The sequence below is a fragment of the Saccopteryx leptura genome, chromosome 6 (genome assembly GCF_036850995.1).
Source record: "Saccopteryx leptura isolate mSacLep1 chromosome 6, mSacLep1_pri_phased_curated, whole genome shotgun sequence".
NCBI lineage: Eukaryota > Metazoa > Chordata > Mammalia > Chiroptera > Emballonuridae > Saccopteryx > Saccopteryx leptura.
In genome coordinates, this window is record NC_089508.1 from 179,545,577 (window position 1) to 179,569,936 (window position 24,360).

General features: G+C 50.5%; 1 protein-coding gene across 1 annotated transcript in view; it reads left to right on the forward strand.

Moving 5' to 3' along the window:
- ADRA1B (adrenoceptor alpha 1B) overlaps nucleotides 1-24,360 on the forward strand; it is a 97,568-nt gene that overhangs the window by 37,583 nt on the left and 35,625 nt on the right. Inside the window, exons 2-3 of the mRNA XM_066342278.1 lie at nucleotides 11,732-11,796; nucleotides 12,281-13,427. Coding sequence (XP_066198375.1) covers nucleotides 12,479-13,427 — 949 coding nt within the window. The 5' untranslated portion in view covers nucleotides 11,732-11,796; nucleotides 12,281-12,478. The remainder of the gene's footprint in view (nucleotides 1-11,731; nucleotides 11,797-12,280; nucleotides 13,428-24,360) is intronic.

Sequence of the window (24,360 nt, forward strand, 5' to 3'; positions counted from 1 at the left end):
ATCATGCACCGTGCTGGGCCCTTGGACAAGCAGAAAGAAACCCCCGGCTCTCCTGGAGGCTGAAGTCCGGGGGGGGGGGGCAGATAAGGACGCAGTGATCACACGGGGCTGTGTGTGACCACCGACCGGGGCTGTGTGTGACCACTGACGGGCTGAACGCTGTGAAGGAGAGGGAGGTGGTTTCCGGAGAGCAGAGAAGAAAGGAACCTCACCTGGGCTAAGGCGGGGGCGAGCCAGTCTTCCCTGAGCTCGCGACCCCTGATTCGAACCGTGAAGAACAGGATGGTCCCTGGCAAGGAATAAGGAGCAGCAAGTGGGGGCCAGCTGAGGCAAGACTAGCGGGACAGGTCAGCCAAAAACCGGCATTGAGACCTAGACCCTGCAGGAACCCTGTCTGGGAGACATTCGGCCGAGTCGTCTGTACTCTCTCGGCCTCGTGGGATGATCTGTAAATAAGGGGGCGATGGACTAAAATAATGTTTCTCAAAACGTGGCCTGCCGGTCTTCTGCAGTAGAATCATGTGGGTGACCTGTGAAAATGTGAATTCCTGGACCCCACTGCAGACCTAGCGTGGCTGGCACCCAGGAATCTGAATTTTAAGGCCCCCGCCGGGCGACTCACGCCCAGAGAAGTCTGGGTGTCTCTAGCTGTGTATGCAAATCTTGGTCAGTTCAATGGCTCCATATTTTTTCTTCCTAAATGCCCAGGCTCCCAAGGAAGCAGCGCCCAGCAGGGGTCACATGGGCAGTCCCCCTGAGGGAGCAAAGGGACATGCCAGCATTTCCAGGTGACGACAGAGGACAGAACTTTCACACCTAGAGCTGGTTCAGCTGTTTCAACAACAAGTTCCCCAGCTACACTTGAGAGAAAAGAAAAACACCTCCAGACCAAATACTTTTTTTTCTTTTCACTTCTTCACGCAGGGTCTGGAATTCAACTGAAAATATATATTCTCTGGAGTCTGTTCTCTATCCTTTTCTGTCCCTCTGCCCCTCTCACTGACCTGGCCTTCTCTGCAGTGTTGGGGAAGGTAGGGGTTCCTGGGCCCCCCCTTTATTCCCCGTTGTTCCAGGGCACAAATTGTCGGCCTCTGATGTGATGGTTTATAGTCTGTGAGCCTCTTTGGTCTGATTCACAAGGAAAATTCCTGTTGACACTAATTGTACCGGGGACCAAGAATTGCAGGTTGAGAGCCGCTGCCTCTGGACCAAGCTGTTTCCCTTTCCCTCTGCACACAGAGCTCACAAGGCCCACGCCCACCACACGCCTCTCCCCAAGCCCACCAGCGCCCGTGCGGGCTTTGTCTCTAACCTTGCCAGCACTTCTCTGCATTAAGTAATTCTTCCAGCAAGCCCCACCTCTCTGCGTGTGGTGGAGACAATTTCAGAAAATGCATCTCTAGCCAGACATATTACTTCTGCCTACCTAGGATTCTTGTATTAAAATGAGACAGGGCGTGTAAAGCCCATAATACAAGCCTAGCACACAGGAAATTCTCAACAAATGTTAGTTAAGTGTTATTTGTATCATTGTATTTTGTTTTGTTTAGTACTATATATTATATATCATGGGGGAGAAAGGAATTAATTCTATCAGTTGGCAAGTAAAGCATTGGGAGATTTACTCAGCGAGTTCAACTAGGAAAATTTGTACCTTACTACAGATTCTAAGAAACCTGTTTGTTCTTGTGATTACACAAAATATTAACAATAACTTATTTATTGAGAGTTTTCTAGCTACCAAAGTACCACCGAATCCTAACAGCAACACCATGGGTAATACTGTTAAAGTATTCATTTTACAGATAAACAGATAGAAGCTTAAATAAATGAAGTAACTTTTTTTTTCTTTTGAGAGAGAGAGAGACAGGAAGGGAGAGAGATGAGAAGTATCAAGTCTTTGTTGCGGCACCTTAGTTGTTCATTGATTGCTTTATCATATGTGTGTTGACCGGGGGGCTCCAGCAGAGCCAGAGACCCCCTTTGGTCAAGCCAGCATCCTTGGGCTTCAAGCCAGCAACCATGGGGTCATGTTTAAGATCCCACGCTCAAGCCAGCAACCCAGCACTCAAGCGGGCAACCTCGGGGTTTTGAACCTGGATCCTCAGCATCCCAGGTCGATACTCTATTCACTGCACCACCACCTGGTCAGGCAAAATGAAGTAACCTGTTCAAGTTCACAAAGCTAGGAAGTCCCAGGAACTATATTTTGATCTGATAATAAGCTATTTCCTTAAGTCTGACTGGCATCTCTCATGCTATGTGTGGAGTCTCTCTCTCTCTCTCTCTCTCTCAGACAACAGGAGGTTGCCATCGTGACATTAATTACCCTTGCAGTCCTTAAAGACGATTATTGGAGCAGGTCTTCCACTCTTCTTCTTGGAAGACTTGAGATTCCAGCCCGACACAGCCCTTGCGCTCACTGGAGTTTCCCGGGGAGGGGTTATGAGGAGAGATGGGACCTCACCCAGAGGAGGGCCTGGGTTTGCTGTGTAGCGGCACACAGCCCAAAACAACTTCTGCCTCTCTGAATCGAGGTCCCTGGCCTGCTGCGGTGTGTCCAGGAATTCCTGCAGTTTTATTTAGCAGCTTGGTCAGCTGATAACCAAATGTGGGTAATGTGGGAGGTGAGAAGTATCAATTTTTTTTTTTGTATTTTTCTGAAGCTGGAAACAGGGAGAGAAAGTCAGACAGACTCCCGTATGCGCCCGACCAGGATCCACCCGGCACGCCCACCAGGGGCTACGCTCTGCCCACCAGGGGGCGATGCTCTGCCCCTCCGGGGTGTCGCTCTGTCGCGACCAGAGCCATTCTAGCGCCTGGGGCAGAGGCCAAGGAGCCCGGGCCATCTTTGCTCCAATGGAGCCTTGGCTGCAGGAGGGGAAGAGAGAGACAGAGAGGAAGGAGGGTGGGGGGGTGGAGAAGCAAATGAGCGCTTCTCCTATGTGCCCTGGCCGGGAATCGAACCCGGGACTTCTGCACGCCAGGCCGACGCTCTACAGCTGAGCCAACCGGCCAGGGCCGAGAAGTATCAATTTTGAGTCAAACTCTCCTCTAATCCCATCTCTGGGTCATCTTGGGTATGTTAATTAATCTCATCCTCAGTTGACTTCCCTGCAAATCGAAGCCAACAATGTCTTCCACAAAAGTGTTGTTTGGGGGATTAAATGAGATGTTGCCCGTGAATTGTTTAGCAAAAAGCCTGATGCATAACTGCGCTCAGTCATAGTTAATTAAAACAGGGCCACAGGAAGAGGGCAGTGCCTACCTCTCACTGTTTAGCACTCCATTCACACCATGCAGCTAGCTGCCATTATACCAGGCTGCTCCTGTCTAGAAGTTTCCACAGAATCCCCCCAGTCTCCACCCCTGAGCACTCACCAGTGCTGTCCCACAAGAGGTGGGAAAACTAAGGCTCCTCCTCCTTCCCCCTTCATCTTTCAGGGCTTCCAAGGCAACTTTCCAAATCTCTCGGTTTGGCGTCCAGTAAACAGCTGAGAAACGCTGGGCATTTCCTGTCCCAGCGTTCGTCAGTACACGAAGGAGATGGGCAAAAAAAAAAAAAAAAAAAAAAAGCTGCCTCTCACCCCCCGCCCTCCTTCGCCATGCCCATGGGGTCCGAGTGATGCACGCACCATTTCCCAAGCCTGCCCTCCCCCATCCAGGGTCCTGCCCTGTCGTCTCTGCCGGGGAAGCAGTAAGAAGGCAGAAGTCACCCAGTGACATCACCTCCTTGCCTTGCTCCCCAGGGGCCTGGTCTCTCCTCTCCAAAGCTGGGCTCTAACACTTTATCCAGACACAATTTTTAGATATCCCCAAGGAAACAAGGTTCCCACCGCTTTCTGTGGACCTTTCTGAACTCGGTGGCCACCGCAAGTGAAAATCCCCCAAAAGGGTTGGGAGCTTTGGTTCAGAGGGCCACACGAGAGGAATAGGAGGAGGGGCGGAGATGTCTGAGACCTCCGTCACGTGTTTTACTTGTTTCCTTATTCAACTCTCACCCCTGTTCAGTGTCAGACACAGTTTTCCGTGCGTCCTCAGATGCACACTCCCGTTGCTCCTCTTAGACTGTGAACTCCGGGAGGACAGAGGGCCGGCGCCCGTCACTTTCTCCTGTTTAGATTCTGCTCCATCGTGAATAAGGGAAAAACACTGGATTCGTCCCGTTGCCCAAGACTGAACATACAGTTAGCAGGGGAGAGGCCCAGCAAACAAAAATAAGAAGTAACAAGTGAAGACCAATTAACCAAGGGGCGCTGCCAGAAACTGGGCCCTGGGAGGCCCCTGGGAGGAATTGGGGAGAAGAGAAGTGTGGAGTAAACCATGTGTCTGCAACTTTCAGTAGGTTCTCACTGAGACCTGGGACCTAGAGAGTTAAAGAACCACTAGCAAGGAGTAGCCCTTTTCCTTATGAAGCTTAGAGTGGGAGGAAGATTAATGCATATAAAATCATGGGACATCAATAGCATAATAGTAGTCTTGGGATTGAATGAGGTTTATTTATTTATTTATTTTTAATTGAATTTATTGGGGTACAGGTGTAGGTGTGCAACTCAATAGAACATCATCTTTACACGGCATCACCCCAAGCACGAAACCCTCACCCACCTCCGCCTGGCTCTCACCACACTGTTGGCTGTGTCTGCATGTTTTATATATATATGGTTTTATTTTTCTGCTTAATCTCTTCACCTTGTATCATCCAGTCTCCCAATACCCCTCCCCCAACAGTGTCAGTCTGTCCCGTGTATCCCTGTCTCTGTTTCTATTCTGTCTGTCAGTTCACTTTGTTCATTCACTTCCACATATAAGTGAGATTATATGGGGTTTTTACAAACCAGTCCCAGCCTACGCATTGCAGACTCTAATGGTCAAAACCACCTAGTAGTGTGTGCATTATCTCAAGAAAGAGAAAGCATTGTCCCCAGGTCTCACTTAAAAAAAAAAAAATGGAGTCTGAGAGAGTTTCTGTGGCCTGCCCAAGGCCATACATCTGGCAGCTAGAGCTGGATTCACACTCAGAGCCTGTTCCAGACAGCAGAAACAGGTGAGGACAAGCAAGAGTCCTGTGGTAGAATTAACCCCCCGGGCTACTGACGCTGGCTCTGCCTTAGGCAAATGCCCCCTTTCTGGGCCTTTGTCCCCACATGTAAAATAAGATAGACCGAAGATCAACAAATGGTTTCTGTGAAGGGTTAGAGAGCAGACAGTTCAGGCTCTGCAGGGCACGGGGTCTCTGCTGGAGCTGACCAGCTCTGCTGTTGTAGAGTGAAGGCACCCACAGTGTGAAGGGTTAGAGAGCAGACAGTTCAGGCTCTGCAGGGCACGGGGTCTCTGCTGGAGCTGACCAGCTCTGCTGTTGTAGAGTGAAGGCACCCATAGTGTGAAGGGTTAGAGAGCAGACAGTTCAGGCTCTGCAGGGCACGGGGTCTCTGCTGGAGCTGACCAGCTCTGCTGTTGTAGAGTGAAGGCACCCATAGTGTGAAGGGTTAGAGAGCAGACAGTCCAGGCTCTGCAGGGCACGGGGTCTCTGCTGGAGCTAACCAGCTCTGCTGTTGTAGAGTGAAGGCACCCATAGACAATGTGTAAGCGAAGGGGTGTGGCTTGTGTTCCAATAAAACTTTATTTCTAAAGAAGGCACAAGGCTGGATATGTTCCAAGGGCTGTAGTTTGCTGAGCCCTAGACTGGATGGTCTACTCTATAGGGTCCTTCTGATTCTGACAGTTCACAAGTCCACAATCCTAACTGCAGCAGTGTGGCCTTGAAAAGTCAGCTGCAGGGAGCCAATTGCCATAAGTTTTGTTATGTTTTACTTTAACCTTTAATGGTTTCAGCAGCGTGATTAGAAAGTGCATTCTGGCAGTGGCAACACAAAGGCAGCTTGGGAGCGCCTTCGTGCCAGGAAAACCTCTGTCAGCTTCCTGCCCCCGGTCTTAGACACGGACAGTGGCATCTGTCGTGTGGAAAGCATGGTGCAGACGCTACTGCACACCCAGCTTCAAACCAGGTCACAACCAAGACACTTCCTAGATCAATGTTGGGGTCACCATAGATTCCTGGGCAAAGTGATGGGCAAAGTCCACAGCCACAAAGGGACTGACTGCCAGAGTCATTCAAGAAAACGGCACCCTGTGCCCCTGGCCCTCGGCTCTGCAGCACGGCGGGCTGGTGTGGCACCCTGCTTCTCTCGCCCCGCCCACCAGAGGAACTGCTGGGGCCCCAGGGCGAACTGGCCCCTCCTCCAATTCCAGAGTGAGCTGGTGATTCACCTTCCACAGCCCTGGGCCTTGGGCCCTCACGCCTCAGCCCCCAGGCCAGGGCTGGGCCCAAACATGGGCTGTGAATTCAGCCCCCGGATGACCTGGCATTGAATCCTCCCCAGCCTGCTGCAAAGGACTGCTCGTGAGGTCCCCACCTCACCTGGAAAGGCTGTGAGGCGAGAATTTCCGTGGTGGGGGGAATTCGTGCTCGGCAAAGATTGACAAATTGTAATTACCAGAGAGAAAGGCAGGTTTTCCCAGAAGGAGCTGAAATCCCTCACGCCCGGGAGCCTCTGACCTGCTTTCATGCTTCTGCTGAAACCACTGGCCCCTGCCCAGGAGAAAGGGTGTTGCTCATCCTCCCTCAGGTCCCTGGAGACCCCAGGATACCTCATGAAGCAGATGCCTCCCACCTCCAATTCTTTTTTTCCGTTTTTAGCCTTATCCACTGCGTGCTTTGTCTTCCAGCTGTGCCAGCTGCTAGCCCTGTGGTCTTGGGCAACCCTTCTGAGACTCGGTTTCCTTGGAGTCTATCAAATGCTAATCATAATAACATCCACCTCATAATATTGTTATCAGGATTAAATCAGATAATGTCCATAAGGCATTCTGGGTGCAATGCCTAGCACCTAGCCGACACTTAGTAACTCTTAGCTGATATTATTACTGTTACTCTATGTTAGGCACTTTACACACATTATTGCATTTAATCCTCACCTCAACCCTGTGAGGAAGGGACTATGGCGATCTTCATTTTACAGATGAGGAAACTGGGGCTCAGAGTGGTTAGATAGATGACTCGCCCAAGGACACACAGCTAATAAATTAGCGGAACAGGAACATAAATCCAGGTCTGTTGGATGCCAGAGTTCAAGCTCTTAATCACTTTACTCCGCCGCCCAAGGTCACATTTGTAGCTATTAAATGAGGGAAGCGGGATTAGACTCCAAGTCAGCTCTCAAATTCTCGGCAGACGGGGTGCTGGCCACGGCAGCCCCCTGCAGGACCTTCTCGCCTGGCCAGTTCTGCCTTGGCACCCCCTTCCTGACCTCTGCCTCGCTCAGGAACCTGATCACATTCTGTCTTCTGCTGTAATTTTCTTCAAGGCGAACACTGAACCTTCTGCTGCCTTTTTTATTTATTTTTTTTAAATCTCAGTCTGGTGCAGAGAAAAGGACGCAAGCTTTGGAGCCAGACAACAATGCTCGGAATACCAATGCTGCTTACTCACTCAGTACACTTGGCCATGTCACAGGACCTCTCTGAGTCTCAGTTTCCTCGTTTGCAAAATGAGGATAATTCCTTGCACGGTTGTGAAGACTTGCATAAATGCACACGGAGTACCTAGCCCAGTGCCTGGCACATAGTAGGTGCTCTCTGAGGGGTGCTCTACCATCCTATCCTATCCTATCCATTGCTCACAACACCTAGATCAGGGTTCGGTTGTTTGCTTGATTTAGTTCATTTTTGCTTCGTTCATCACAGCACCTAGCAGGGTGCCTTCCACGGAGTAGATGGCTCCTGTACACGGCTGCTTGAATGGGAAACCGGAGAGAGCAGGAGAGGGGGCACCGTGCAGAACTGCATGGTCACATGTGCGAGCACTCCTCCCGTAGACTCTCTAAGCAGGTCTCCGATTCTCCCATTGCCTTGGTCTCCCCAGAGCTCCACCTCAGTGGCAGCTTCTCCTAGAGGGCTCGCAGGAATGGGAGTCTGCCACACCAGAGGTTTCTAATGTAATCATGGATAATGAAAAGGTTTTTCTTCCCCAAGCCTCGAGTGAGTCAGAGCTCTGTGCTTGGCTTTGCCCCAGGGAGTACCGAGAAAGTGAAATATTGTCTGTATCCTCATGACACCTAAACAAATGGTCAACTCCATGGGTCAGATATCAGCCAGGGTGGTTAAGAGACATCTCCAGTGAAAGGAAGGGAGGAATAGCAAGGAAAGGACCACAAGCAAAGGTTGCTTTGGTGGGATCCTGATACATGGCTGCTATGAAGGCTAATACCTGCTTGCCTTATGGTGGGATGTTTGTTTTGTCTTCGTGAAAGACACCAGTAAATGACAACATGTCTGAAATCTACAAGGATTTTGAACCTCTTGATGTGGCTCAATAATGCCGTCCACATCCTGACAACAACCTTTATCAAACATTAGTTCTCATCGAGGTAACACACTCTTCTCTTTCAAAACAAGTATTATAACCCACCTCTGAATCTCAGATTTGCTCTTTTTCTTTTCCTGGCCCTTTGCCACCACAGAAAAATGTCTGATAGTCTGAGTTTGCACACTGCAGCTGGTTACTGTGATTATGTAGTCACAGCCTCTGTAAATTTAATGGTGTGCTGCTCAGTAGCTGGTGAGATGATGCCCAGGGAAGCGGGAAATGGGCCACCATCGAAACGTAGGCTCGGAGCTCGCTCTCCACTCTGCCCAGCTCTTCCTCTCCCGCATCCCTGGCTTCATATAATCGCCAGCTTCCGCCAGCTTCCTGGCATTCTTGTCCTCTTCCCACTCCCCCTTGGGAATAAACCGGTTCAAGAGAAGCACCATCATCCTAGACTTGAAGAGACGTGAGAATGGTGGGAACTGAGTGTGTGACTGCGCTCCTCCCACCATGGTGGACGAGGGGGAGTTCGGGCGGCAAGCTTGCCCTCGGGAGCCACTCCACCCAGCAAGGTTAGCTGACTCTCTAGAACTAGAAGACCCCAAAGTTCCATCTGGCCCAGCCCCTCTCTCCAGAAAGATTAATACATGAGCCACCCCGGACCGAGGACAATTTCCCCTCTTTCTAGAGACCCTCGGCAGAGGGCTGCCCACGCTGTCCCAGCCTCACCCTGCTGTGTGAGTCATGAGTGGCTGTCATGTGTGGCTTCCCTCTGGGGCAGCGGAAGGAGCTCCGCTCTGTGGGCCGGGGAAGCAGCGTCGGATAACCAGCCCTGCACCTGACCGGCCGTGGGGGCTTCCCAATTCCCGCTGCCTCCGACCACCTCCAAAATGCCGAATTGGCAAGCAATGGTTCTGATAACTCTCGAAGAGTGAAATCACTATAAGTTTGTGAATCTCTTACTTTAAAATGTTCAAGCCAGTTTAATTAAAATAGCAAATATATATATATATATATATTTTTTCAGGGCTCTCTACTACAAATATCTTAATCTCAGGGAACCCCTTAAAATGGTGTGTTTTGTGCATTTGGGAAGTCTGTGCATCTTAGTGGGGAAAGATTAAAACCTTATGTATGTAATAACCATCTATCCCCAAAAATATATAAAAAAAACAGACATTCAGAAGATTTCTTTAAGTTGAGGAGCTTAAATAGAATTCACCCTGCGTGACTTCCTGGCTGCCTAGCCCTAGATAGCAGCTAATAGTGATTACCAAGGAGGAGCTAGGAAGTCCCAGATGCAGGCTGTGGACAGGAGGAAAAGAAGGCATCATCAATCAGGCTTTACTTTCCAATCTCCCTCTATCACTACCCATGGCTCTGCCACGTGTCTACTAGTCGGATGACGTCAGAAATATACAAACTCTCTCTGAATCATGGTTTTCTCATCTGTCAATAGGGAGTGGTTATACTTCTCTCAAAGTGTTGTTGCGAAGAATAAAGGAAAATGAGTAAGTGTGTGGCTATCCATAGGAGCTCAATAAATGTGGGTTCCCACCCAGCACTAGTTGCTTGGGGTCCCCAGAAGTTACTACTTGGAAGGCTGCTCTTTCTATAATAATCAATCCACCCCCTATCTCAAATTTAAACTAGTATAGTCACTATGGAAAAGAGTATGGAAGTTCCTCAAAAACTTAAAAAAAATAGAATTACCATTTGACCCAGCAATCCTACTTCTGGCTATGTATCCAAAGCAAATGAAAATAGGATCTCAACGAGATAGCTACATTCCATGTCTATGACATCATTATTCACAATAGCCAAGATTTGGTAACAACCTAAGTGTTCATCAACTGATGGGCGGGTGGATAAAGACATGGTATATGCGTACAATGAAGTAGTATTCAGCCATGGGAAAAAGAGGAAACCTGCCATTTGCAGCAACACCATGAGACGAGAGGGCATTATGCTAAGTGAAATAAGTTAGACCAAAAAAAGAAAAAGACAAATGCTGTATGACATCACCTATATGTATAATCTAAAAATACGGAACTCATAAAAATGGAGAGGTGAGTGAGGCTACCAGGGGTTGGGAGAGCGGAACGGGAAGATGTTGGTCAAAGGGCACAGACTTCCAGTGATTAGATGAGTAAGTTGTGGGGATCTAATGTAAGGCATGCTGATTATGGTTAATGATACTGTACTGTGTACTTGAAAGTTGCTAAGAGAGTAGATCTTAAAAGTTTGCACCACAAAAAAGAACTGGTAATTATGTGATGTGATGGAGGCGTTAGCTCACACTATGGAGGCGTTAGCTAACACTAGGATGGCAATCATTTTGCAATTTATGAGTATATCAAATCAATATGCCGTATACCTTAAATTTACACAATGTTATATGTCAGTGATATCTCAATAAATTTGGAGGGAAAAAGCCACCCCCTACCTTGCTTCTGGGGGAAAGGTGTGACACAGCAGCTAAGTGTTCATCTTGGGGCAGACCCGGGGTTGGGTTCAATCCCGGCTCCTCTCCCTGGTGGCTGTGTGGACTTGGAGTTAAACTGTGCTGTATCTTGGTGGCCCATGCACAAAATGGAAAGGATCATGAGAATATCCCTTCTCTCCCAGGCTCATGAGGAAATGCAAAGAGTATTAGCACGCGGTCTGGAACAGACCAAGGTTTGGATAATTGTTAACTAGCATAAGGCTCTCCATCAGCATCTTTTGGCCCATACCTTCTCTCCTAAGTACTATTCACCCACTCTGGGGAGTGTGGCCCTATAGCTGAATGTCCAATGTGGATAAAAGGGGAACAGGGGATTATTTAATCCAGATTCTATTAAGTTCCTAAATTCCTTCTCCCGAGTCTGGAAGTCTCTTACCACCACCATAATCCTTCCCCCCTCCCCCAGAGAGCCCACTAGCTTGCTCCTCATTTCTTTCAGGTCTTTACTCAAATACCATTTCAGTGCATCCTGAGCACCCACCCAAAATTTCAAATACCATCCCCCAATACACATCATTCCATTTCCCCCTCTTCGCTTTGTTTTCTGTTATACTTGCCTGTTATGTCAGCACAGGACACCCCTCACAATTTCCTTACTTTCTTAATGACTGTCTCCTCCTAGTAGAATGTAAACCCCTGGAGGAACAGGGGTCTTTTGTCTACTTGGCTCAATCACTATGCCCACAGTGCCTAGAACAGTTAACAATCTGTTGAATGAAGGAGTATCTGAGTAAGTGAATGAATGAGTGAAGAGAAGCCTTATTTTTATTTTCATGGGCAAGTAAAGGATGTGATTGGTCTCAGATCTGCCTCAAGTCCTTCCCACCTGCCTAACTTCCTAATTCTTTCTCTTTTAGGTACTGCACAAATTGCATAGCCCCCTAAATCTGGGGACTGACCCCAGACGCACCCTGCATTACAGGTAACCACCCTCATCCCACTTTTTAAAATAGTCAGTAGGCGGGAAAAGAATCCCAGTGGGCCACCCCGGGGTGGGGGGCAGGGGCGACCCCATGCTCAAGTCGATATTCCTACCCCCTCCTGCAAGGCTTGCCCTGGGGCGGCGGGGGCGCGGCTGGCGGAGCAGGCCGGCGGCGTCGGGGCTGCGGGTGCCTTCCCTGGACCCGCATTGCCCCCTAGTGCCGCGCGGAGTCAGGGCGCCGGGCTCCCCCGCCTGATGTCACCGGCGTGCATTCAGCCCAGAGGCGGCTCATTGAAAGCAGACCCTCCTCGGCGCTGGCTGGGCGGAGGCGCCGCTGTCCGCAGACCCGTGGGCCGGGCCGAGCCGGGCGCCCCCCGCGCGCGCCCTCCTCCCGCCGCTCCCCGCGAGCCCGGCCGGCGCGCCTGGCGTGGACCATTAACTTGGAGCTGCCGCCTCGTCCCCTCTCTCCTCCTCCCTCTGACAGGCGACAGGCGAGCGAGCAGCGCGGTGCAGGAGGAGACGCGCGCCGGGCTGGGCTGCCGGCGGAGATGCCGCCTCTCCAGCGGGGCGCCTCCGGGAACGCGACCACCGCGGGGGAGGCAAAGTTTCGGGGCAGCTGAGGAGCCCGGCTGCAGCCCTTCCAGCCCTGTCAACCCCCTGGCTATGGAGGGTGGACTCTAAAATGAATCCCGACCTGGACCCCGGCCACAGCACATCAGCACCTGCCCACTGGGGAGAGTTGAAAAATGCCAACTTCACCGGCCCCAACCAGACCTCGAGCAACTCCAGACTGCCCCAGCTGGACATCACCAGGGCCATCTCCGTGGGCCTGGTGCTGGGCGCCTTCATCCTGTTTGCCATCGTGGGCAACATCTTAGTCATCTTGTCTGTGGCCTGCAACCGTCACCTGAGGACACCCACCAACTACTTCATCGTCAACCTGGCCATCGCCGACCTGCTGCTGAGCTTCACCGTGCTGCCCTTCTCCGCGGCCCTGGAGGTGCTGGGCTACTGGGTGCTGGGCCGGATCTTCTGTGACATCTGGGCGGCCGTGGACGTCCTGTGCTGCACCGCCTCCATCCTGAGCCTGTGCGCCATCTCCATCGATCGCTACATCGGGGTGCGCTACTCTCTGCAGTACCCCACGCTGGTCACCCGGCGGAAGGCCATCTTGGCGCTCCTCAGCGTCTGGGTCCTGTCCACGGTCATCTCCATCGGGCCCCTCCTCGGGTGGAAGGAGCCGGCCCCCAACGATGACAAGGAGTGCGGGGTCACCGAAGAACCGTTCTACGCCCTCTTCTCCTCGCTGGGCTCCTTCTACATCCCTCTGGCGGTCATCCTGGTCATGTACTGCCGCGTCTACATCGTGGCCAAGAGGACCACCAAGAACCTGGAGGCCGGAGTCATGAAGGAGATGTCCAACTCCAAGGAGCTGACCCTAAGGATCCACTCCAAGAACTTTCACGAGGACGCCCTCAGCAGCACCAAGGCCAAGGGCCACAACCCCAGGAGTTCCATAGCTGTCAAACTTTTTAAGTTCTCCCGGGAAAAGAAAGCAGCTAAGACCCTGGGCATAGTGGTCGGGATGTTCATCTTGTGTTGGCTTCCCTTCTTCATCGCTCTACCACTTGGTAAGTTGGGGACTGGAGGGGGGACCCTGGGCATTTTCTGTTTGTGACTTTACTGACAAGCTCACTATAAAGTTTTTGTGTGGGGTTTTTTTTCTTTCTTTCTTTTTTGGTTTGTTTTTTTTTTCTTCTATGCAGTCTGTGTGTGTTTGGAGACTGGAGAACACTGTTTGTTCTGCAAAGGCTTTGCAGATTGGGTAGCTGGCTAAGAACCAACTCAGGTGCTGGTGGAACACGCTGAGGTACCAGTCACTTGAAATAGAACCACGAGAGGAAAATCTGGTATGCGGAATGACTCATTCAGCAGCCTGCGTTTAATAATTTAAAAGGCCACTGGACTTGAACATCACACCAGCGTTATTTCAGTAGTAATCATGTGTCGGCTAAGGCAGCGTCACGAATGCAGCATACAAAGTAGTTTGTAGTCACCGCAGACCCGGCATTTGGGAAGCAGGGAGGCAGCTCGTGCACAGACGGGCAGTTTTCATTCAGCATTTCCAGGGCTGTTGCCGAGTGCCCCACGCGGCTCCCCAGCTTTGCAGAGGCGGCGTTCCCCTCGCCCCCTCACGCCTGGCTATCGCTTCGGTGCACTCCCTTCGTTATGAGTTAATAAGAGCAGTTTACAGCCCCAGGGCCCCAACTCTCCTGTAAGTTATCCAAAGCCTGAGATCTGAAGAGGAGGAAGATGACCTGAGGGTCACGTGTTCTCGGTTTTCACCCCAAAATGTCCCTAACTCTGGGGATTGGTGAAATGACCAGAATTCAATTATAGTTGTCAGACACCAAATCCTGCTAGAATGAAATTGAGCCCTTCCTCTTCTGTAAAAACATGTCCACCTCCTTTTGGTTGGTGGTCCTCCTGCAGCACTGTTCAAAAGGCTACCTGATTGATTTCCTCTGAGGAAGTAGAGGTCTGGTTAAGAGGCAAACCCAGAGGAGAGTGTGACTCGCTGTCCGCATGGCCTGGGAAACACCTGTCCCTCCTCTAAGGCACTGGTCTGCTTTGATTTCTTCTCCTGTCTCTGGGGGCCAGTCCAGAAAACTGAATGGAGGCAGGCGACCACGGCAAAGTCATGTGCCGTGGCATCAGAAGAGGTAACAGCTGCTACGTGCCATGGGCCACACTCACCTGCAGTCACCCCAGGGGCTCAGTTAGAGCCCAACACAACCACATGCCTCAAGTATCTAAAATTCTGAAGACACACTGCTTTTAAGAGAAAGAGGCCAATGAAAAGAAGGCAAACTGGTATCAGGAGTTCCCCTTTTAAATAGATAAAGGAAAAGGCGGTTTAAACTCCTCTCCACATGATCATTTCTAAGCCTGGCTAACGCCGGGCAGAAATGTTTTCAGTGTGTTAAGTGGAAAGGGTTTAAAGCTCTGCCTGCCCCCGCTCCCCACAAGTGATTACATCCCACTGCAGAGAAGCTGTCTTCTCTTTCCCAAGGTCTCAGGGTCCTTCTGCATGCTTGTGGAGTTAAAGTGGATGACAATTCACCCTGCATCTGGCCATACAAAGATCGTGACTGTATGTAGAAGTGATTTGGCCACTTATTATTAAGTTAAGTGACCTTGGGCAAATAACAGCTCCTCTGTGAGCCTCAGTTTCTTCATCTGCATAATAGGGCTAGTTATGATGTGTTTCACAGGGTTTGCCCTAGTGCGTGGGAAAGACTTAGTATAGTGTCTGGTGCACAGCAGATGCTCTAGGAAAGTTAGCTCTTAGTACGACAAGCCCAACCCAGTCACCTCTCTGCTATAACTGTGTGTTTTCTCCTCTACTCATTTGCCGGCCCACACCTGTTATTAACGGCTCAGAAGAGAACTGGGCCTGTTTTCCTTCTGCTCCTGCCCACTGGCCTGCGGAGGCTCTGACCAGAGCATCCTCAGGAAGGAGCAAGGCCCAGCAGGATGCAGGGATGGATCAAAGGTGCAGGCTCTCACGTTAGAGGCTAGGAAAACAGCTCCACACAGGCGAAGAGGCTGCCAGCACGCTGAAATGCTGTGGGGCCCGAGCAATCTAGTCTGCATGTGAGCTTTGCCATCAGTTAGATCTGTAGCCTCGGGCTTGTTGCTTTACCTCTGTGGGCTCCAGAGCTCCCTTCCAGAGAGCCGCAGGGTTGGGCCAGATCAAGAGCTCTCAGACCTTAATAAGGATCAGAATTGTCTGTGGAACCCGATAAACATTCAGCTTCTTAGGCCTACCCCACAGAGAATCCGACTCAGTAGGTCAGACGGATTCCCAGGAGTCCACGTGTTTACCCAGCCCACCAAGCGATTCTGAAGGGGTGGTCCACCCACCAGGCTTTGAGAACCACTGGTGAGGCCCCCTCTCAGCTTCCCTTAGGCCCCAGCTTCCCGGAGGCCACAGTTTTAAATGCCGAGCAGCTTAGCCCTGCCGCTGCCACGCTCAGTGCCGCATGATGGGGCTTCTCCCTGGGTCCTGCTCTTCAGGACCACCCTCGGTTTCTTCTCGCTCACACTCTCTCCACTTCCCCCCGTTCTGCCGTTGCCTTTCTGAGACCTTATCTCGCTAACACCCCAGGTCCTTGGCTTCCACGCCGTAGAAAGTGAGATGTTCTTGCCACCATAATGCTCTCAGAGCTTGTTTCTCCTCCCCTTGCTGTGAAAACTTTCTGACCATCCGTGCTGTTCTCTCCCGAGACATCCCGGCGTGCTGTCCCTGAACCGACCCCACCCACATCCTCACCCCTGGAAACCCAGGCCTTAGCGAGTGAGGCATATGGACTCCAGGCTTTGGGTTTGGGGTGGACTCCAGAAGGTACCCAGGAGCGAAAGGTGCATAAGAGAAGATGCTTAGTGACCGTGTTCTTAATAATTCAGCAAGAGCATCCAAGCAAAACTAAGATGCGGGTTTCTACTCCCTCTGAGTCCAAATAACACCCAAATAAAAGTAGCACGATGTAGAACAATAATTCCTTTGGAATCTGAAGAAGGTTCCAAATTCTAAATTTTCCATGAAGGGCTTTCCACGCATACGGAGAGAAATCGGATCTGGGGAGACCGTGGTAGGCAAACACGAGTGAAGGAAGGGGTAACTTCCAGTGGGCCACAGACTTTCAGGGGCCTGGATGGCAGGAGATTTCCATAGCCGTGTTTTCTTCTCCACGGGAGGGAAGAGCTGGGGTCCCTCTTGGGGAGGCGGGAAGATAGCCATGCCACCTGCAGGGCCCTGGGTAGGGGCCCCACTTGTTTACCTTCCTCCCTTATTTTTATTTTTGGGAGCAGGGTTGGGCTGCCTGCGGAGTGGGGCCTTGCAGCTCCTGCAGAGCCCTCCCCACCTGGAACACACACACCCCCCACCTCCTCCCCACCCTTTCCCTGTGGCCTCAGACCGAGTTGGGCCTGGGACCAGCTCTCACTTACTGGGGAGCAGGGATGGACGCCACCAAACAAGGGCCTCTTTATTCGGCCCCTGGAATCAGGCCACGGAGGGACAGGAAATAATGGGAATATAATATTTCTACTCATTGGGTCATGTGCACGATGTCCAGGGAATCTTCAGCTGCCCAGCATCATGGCGAAGGCCAGCTCCCACCTGCCTGGGCAGGCCTGGTCCGGGCCGCGAGAAGAGGCTGGGCTGTTGGGGGAGATGCGCTATACTGAGGGGAGGGAGAGGGGAGGAGGGGAGGGAGGAGGGGTAACAGGAAGTACTAAGCAGCCAACTGGTAGCTGGGCTCAGTACGTTGTTTAGAAAACACTGGAACCTTGCCTTGCTCCAAATCTTTCTTCCATCTTTTAAAATGCTGAAAGGCACCAGGAAGCCATTATTGAACTAACCGCTTTCCCCTCCAAATAAATGAAGGTCAGTTTCAAAGAAACAGTTGTGCTCTCTATAGTGCTGGAACCAAATAGGAATTCCTCTCACCATTGATTTGCTTCTCCAGTCCTCTCATTCAGACTGGGGCTGGTGAATCCCCTCCTCCCACAAGAGCACAGGGATGGCGAGGGTCTCAGGGATGACTCAGGGCAGAGCCTCCCCCACAAGCACACACTAATCCTCCAGCTCAGAGGTTTCCAAACACAGGAACTTGAGTTGCTTACAAGGAAAACAATTGGTTTGAGTGAAGAGAAATTTTTATGCACAGGGAATGCATCCTGAAAGAGGGAAATCCTCTGGAAGGAAAATACATTTGACCAGTAACTAAATCATTAATAAAGACTTCCTAAAGCACCTACTATGTGCTAGGCACTATATTAATTACTGGGTTGTTGGGCCAAAAACAAACATGGCTCCTGCCTGCAGGAAGCTTACAGCTTAGTGAGATCGTATTATCATGGAGCACATCCGCTAAGCCAGACATTCTGCAGGCCCTTTACAGACATTGTCTTATTCCTCACAGATACCCTGACAGGGGCGAGGAATTGCTCCCTCTCTACAGAGGAATACACTGAAGCTCAGAGAGGTTAGTCTTCTTGCTCTAGGTCACACAGCAAGTAACTGATGGCACCAAGAGTTGAACCCAGGTCTGTCAAAACAGGCACATAGAAGTCCTACTGCACCCAGGAGAGCTCTAGCCCTTTCTGCTCTCCGGTCCCAACCTACTCTCAGAGGAAGTGTTTTTCAGGGACCCAGAGACGCCTTGTCAAAAGATGGTTATTGTACTTTTATTAGGAACTTCTACCTTTCTCCTACTCCCCCCTCACTGCTGAGAAAAGATGCACCCATAAAATGTCAGGGAAGTTCATCCAACAGTCTAGCCCAGGTTTAGATTTTCTCTACACCTCCTGCACGGTGTAGGAGGGGGGCCTTTCAAGGTTGGGCTTTTCCTCACCCCAGCCAGAAGCAAAATGTGGGACCTTGCCCTTCTCTAGGGGTCTAGCTCTACCTCTTTAATCAGTCATTCATTTGTTCAGGCACTTATCCATTTCACTGAGGAAGTATGCATATATTGCATGCCTCCTGCGCCCAGGCATTGTGCTAGAGATATAGTGAGGAGCAAAACAGCTATGTTCCATGTTCTCGTAGGATTTAGTTCTGGTGGAAAACTAGTTGCATTGGGATGAAAGGTCTGAAGCAGACAAGAGAGAGGGTCTGAATTATGTCTTTAAGAGACAACTCGGGCCACCATGTGGAGCACAACCCAGAGGCGGGGCAGTCAGGAGGCCACAATCCCGGTAGGAGCTGGTGGTAACTCAGACCAAACTGGTGACTCTGGAATGGAGAGAGGTGGGCAGGCTCAAGGACTTGAGGATGAGTGGTTATGATGGAGGAGGGTTAGTGAGAGCAAGAAACGTGCCTGGAATAACCCTGAAGATTCTGGGTGACGGGGGTACTGTTTGTTGAAACGGGGACAGTGGCGTGAAATACACAGCCAAGAGAATTCCTCTCAGGAGCTTCTTTGGACCCCATTCATGAGGGCCCAGAGACTCTGACTAGGAATGATCTGCCCAACACTTATGAGTTGAGTGGTCAGAGTGTCCCAACCCACAAGCCAGAGAGCCATGATCAACAGCTAATGTAGTGATCATCAGAAACATCAGGTGGGGAGGGGAGGTAAATATAGATCGTTGGACACCCCACCACCACCCCCCACCCCCCGCAGACCTGTTGTATCAGCATCTCTCCTGATGGAGCTGAGAATCTTGATTATTAACAGTTCCTGCAGGTGAATCTTACGCAGCCAGCATAGATAGCAGCCGTCCTCCCATGCCTGGGCACTCCCAGAATCAGCATCCCATGGAGAGACCAGAAAGCTTGATTAAGCCTCCCCTGGTAGAGCCAGAGCATCCCAGCCTTTCCCAGGCCCGTGGACCAGTCCGCAGAGAGGCTGTCAGGAGGGAAGGTGAATTCTTAAACTAGAGCTTCCCTGGAGAAGGGGAGGACAATGAGCACGGTGGAAGCAGCATCTCCCACGTAGTGGGTGCACTACTCAACACTGAATGCTCTGTATCGCCAGTGATTGTCACAGCCCCTCTGCAGAGCAAGTATCATCCTCCTTGTGCTTATAGGTGAGGGAACAAGAGTTCAGAGAAGTCTGGTAACTTGCCCAAGGTCACACAGCCAGTAAATGGTCAAGTACATCAGACTCCACATTTGGCACTCAATAAACATTCATTATATCATTCCTTTTGCAATTACAGTGCTTCCCAAACATTTGTCTGAGGTCTGGTGCCCATGGGTGATAAAACTTTTACTGCTCATGACAAAACGAGAAAACAAATTAGAAAAATTCTGTGTTTTTCCAAATGTATTCAGTATAAAATGACTGTCCTTTTATTCTAAAGACTATGTCCTTTCTATTTTCGGACGCTGAAATAGCATTTTATTTTGATGGAACAATGATAATAAGTGGCAGAGACAGGTGTGTGTGTGTGTGTGTGTGTGTGTGTGTGTGTGTGTGTGTGTGTGTGTGTGTGTGTGTGTTTAATGCCTTACTTGCAAAATAAAAAGTTGGTAACTCTCTATACCTTCCAAAAAATGTTTTATGAAATTTTGCTGTGGAGTCCCCTAAAGTCTTGGAATCATGGGAGACACTGTGGTGTTTGGAAACAATAAATATTTGTAAGAAGAAGCAGAGAGGGAGAGAAGGACAAGAATGGAAAGCAAAAAAGAAAGGAGGGAGTAGATAAATGTTAGCCCGGGCTTCGCGGTGAGACCCAGAGGACGGGGGTGGGGGGGTGGGGGGACGGTGGCGTGTGGAGGGTCATGCCTGTCAGGCACCACAGCACGAGGGGCCACCCAGGGCTGCTGGGGCGAAACAGGCCACCGCAGTGCCGGCGGGTGCTTATGCTGCTGCAGTGACATCACAGATCGGCCTATTAAGATCTGTAATGCAGGAGATGCCTTTACCTGAGTTATGTGTGTGGCTCATAAAAATAACTGATGGCCTCCAGGCCACACTGGGAAATTGATTTCTCCCGTGCCTGCAGGATACTTCCACAGCCGCTGTGCTTCCTGACCACGTCTGATGATGATAATACCGAGAGCCACCATTCATTAGGCCTGGCGTGTGCCGGGCTCCGTGTGCTGCACCAGCCTGGGGTGCTTTCTGTGCATTCTCTCACTTGCTCCTCCCCAGAGGCTAGTGAAGGAGCGCTATTATTTTCCCTGTGTTATAGATGAGGAAACTGACACTCAGTGAGACGGAGGGAGCTGCCTCAAGCCACCCAGCTGATTAGTGACAGAACCTGGATCATACGTAGGCCAGCAGCTGATGCTAAATAGTTCATCACCAGGGATCCCCTCGGTGTGGGGCTCTGAGCCCGCTTGGGGAAGCCCAAGAAGGAGCTGGGGAAACCAGAGTCTTTTCCGAGGAGGAGGAACGGAGGGGTCCGGGCTGCCTGTGGTTCAGCAGCCAAGAGGCACCGTGTCCTGGTGAGAACACGGGGAACGTAAATATAATTGGGTCTCCTTTCCCCTAAAAGAGAAACCAAAATTTCTCTTTTGTTATGGGGACTCCAGACTTTGTTCAGCTTCAAAACTTAGTATTGGTCATTTCACATAACATTTTCAAGATTTTTATGAAACGTGGGAAAACAGCAGATTTGGAAAAGTTTTTCACAGTTTAGTTTCTCCCTCACCCACATCCGTGTGGTCCCAGCACCACAGGACTCAGTCCAATGAGGGACCAGTCTCTGGTCCTACCCTTCGATGTCATAAGACCGGGTGAGTCGGTATCCTGGACAAGAGAGTATTTCTAGAAGCTGTTTTTCCACTTGCCCTGACTCTGGCTGGTGATAGGCTACTTAGGCAGAAAGAAGAAACCGCCAACCACATACATGTATTCAGCAGAACCCAAATGAAATGGATCTGGACTCTCAGCTGGTTCTCCAAATTGCCCGCGGCCCCTGTGCTGACACCCACATGAGGGGGGATCTGACAGACGGGGGCAGAGGGCAGGTAGACAGTGGTCCTAACCAATTGCAGTTAATAGATCTTACTTTTGAAAACTTTACAAAATCATATAATCATAAGAAAACAGTTCTGGGTTCCTTCCGGGGCCTCAGAGGGCCCTGAGGCTATTTAGGCAACCCTCGTCTACACCCAGACACCACGGGGACGGTTCTTTCTAGCAGCCTCATGACTGACGGACTTCCCTGTCTCCAAACTGTGCCTTCTCTAAGCTATGACCACACCTTTCTCCTCTGCCTAACACAGTTGCTCACTAGTGATGTACTCACCGTGAGTTCAGTAGAATTAGGAACATACTTTAACTCAAAATAGGATTATTTGCCATTTCACAAATAAAACCTTGTCTCTTCCTTCCCCTGTGCCTTTGCTCAGACTGTTCCCTCTGCCAGGAATGCTTTTCCTGTACCCTCTGAATATCCAAATCCTGCCCACCCTTAAACCCCCAGTTCCGGGGATATCTCTCTCATGGTCCTTCCTGACTCCTGCTCCCTTTCCTGGCAGTGACCACTCCGTTCATATCTTATGGTACTTGTCACATTTGTCCCTGGGGATCGGGACTGATCTGCACACCTTTAACAGAGTTCCCTGGCCGCAGAGCCCTGGGGGACAGGGTCTAGGTTTGAAGGATGTTCTTATCCGCCCGCCCAGAGACATGTACCGAGCTGACTCTCAGAAAACAGAGCAGTTGGAGGTATGATCCAGTTTGTGCCTGACTGTTGAGCCTCCCAACAACCCATCAGATAGGTGTCAGTGTTACGCCCGTTTCATAAATGAGGAAATGGGCTTGGGGGGAGGGGGAGGTGACTCATCCCATTCCTCAAAACCAGCAGCAGCACATTGAGAGGGTCCTGAGAGGGAGGAGGAGAGAGAGCCTGACACCTGGCTGCCACAGGCCAGGGAAAGATTCATAATGAGAGAACGAAGTGAACATCAATTTCCGGAAGAAAGATGCGACTTTTACGTGTGTGCGCGCGCCCGTTTGTGGGAAATAGGAGTTATTGCAAACGTTGGTCTGACATTTTCAAATCTTCAGTTAGTTTACCCTGGTTACCCGAGTGAGTGACTCAGCCGGGATCTGAATCCATGGCCGGCTGACCCTACTACTTAGAGAATGGGTAACTGAAGGGACGGGCGTTTGCGGCACAAGGCAGAAGGTGTGATCGGAATGATGAGTGTCTCAGGAATGTCGGGAAGACAGGAGGGAGGGTGGGCTAAAACAGGGTCTGGGGGAGGAGAAGGAAGCGAGCTGGGCCTCAAGGACTTGTCAGGCTGGAATGACTGGAGGGGGAGGGCATCTTCACCCTGTCCGTCACCCTCCCCCTGGCATGACGGAGCATGAGTCAGCCGGGGTGCAGTCCTCACTGGCGGGCTGGTGTTCTCAGGACTCCGTCAACAGCACCCTCGTGACCACCCCTCCCCGCAGCACATCTGAGCCCCCTTTGAACGCTCAAGCACCCCTCTCTGGGGTTAGCAGGCAGACTGTGCTATAAAAGTTGCACCAATGAGCAGTTCGGGCCAAAAGGTTCAGAAACAGAATGTTCTAGTACATGCAAGCGGACCGTTCCTCACAGAGCCCCGTTGAATTTTTTTCATAATATAGGCCCACAGCAACTTGTCCCCCTGATGCGGGGATGCACCTGGGGCTTGGTTTCACGTGCCTTCTAAAGAAACTTTTATTGAATGGATTGGGGTGACATACGATAGTGAAAGCATACAGGTTTCAGGTGCACAGTTGTACATCATCTGTAAAGTGCACTGTGTGTCACCACCCCAAGCCAGTCTCCCTCCATCACCACCTACCCCCCCACCCTCCTTCACCTCCCCGACTCCCCTCTGTCCCTCCTGCAGTCCCCACGCTGTCGTCTGTGTCTGTACGTTGTGCATGCTTTTCTGAAATTCTCCTTTAAGATAGAGTTTCCTGTCAGGCTAACGCGCATCGCTTAGAGGCTGAGCTCAGCACCCTGGCCCAGCCCCAGAAGGAGATTAAAACGGGACCAAGGGCAAGCCGGGCTCACTGTCATTCACAGGCCTGGGCCCCAAGCACCAACGCCACAGCACGGGGCTGGGCAGAGGTCCAGGGAGGCAGCTGGTTAAGGGGGGTGGTTCCAAATGGAACAAAACAATTACATCTCCAGTTTATATATTCAGGCCATAAATCGCCCCCTGGCATCAAGAGGAATTGGTGGGGCCCCTCTTTCTGCTCGCAGGTACACCCTCACAGTGTCTATTTGTGACTTCTTGTCCCCAACCCTTCAGAATTTATCTTAGCACAAGGGTTCCATGAGCCCCTTTGGCAATCTGGCGAAGCCCCTTTGCACAATAGACAGAAAATAAGAGGCCTAGGATTTCAAAGGAAACCAATTAGGTTGAAATAGTTATTACAGTGTTGGAAAAGCAAATTTATTATAGAGTAAAACAATGTTCTTCGTTACTAACATATTAAATAAACAAGATCCAGCAGCGAGTCAAATAAATAACTTCTATAATTTTGAAGTAGTAACAAGTGGAAATATTTTAAGATATCTGCAACTAATGTAATGAGATATCATAAATCTGATTTCTATTGGTGAAAAATTCTGCTAATGCTACTATGGTTTGTTGCCTACATTTCTACTGAAGAAAATACTAACTTTCAGGCAAAGATTAATTTTTTTATTTAAAAATAAATAAATAAAAAGGTGGCCCTGGCCACTTGGCACCCCACATGCAGATGTCCTGGGTTCAATCCTTGGTCAGGGCACACATGAGAAGCAACCATCTGCTTCTCTTCCCCTCCCTCTCCCCCTTCTCTCTCTTCCCTTCTCGCAGCCAGTAGCTCGATTGGTTTGAGCGTTGGCCCTGGGCACTGGGGGTAGCTCAGTTGGTCTGAGCCTTGGCCTCAGGTGCTGAGGATAGCTCGTTGAGTCAAGCATCAGCCCCAGATGGGCGTGGCCAGGTGGATCCCAGTTAGGGTGCATGTGGGAGTCTGTCACACTATTTCCCCTCCTCTCACTTAAAAAAAAAAAAAGGCAATTTTTTCCATCTTAGTTTATGGTCCTCTAGAATAATAACCCTGCCTCCCA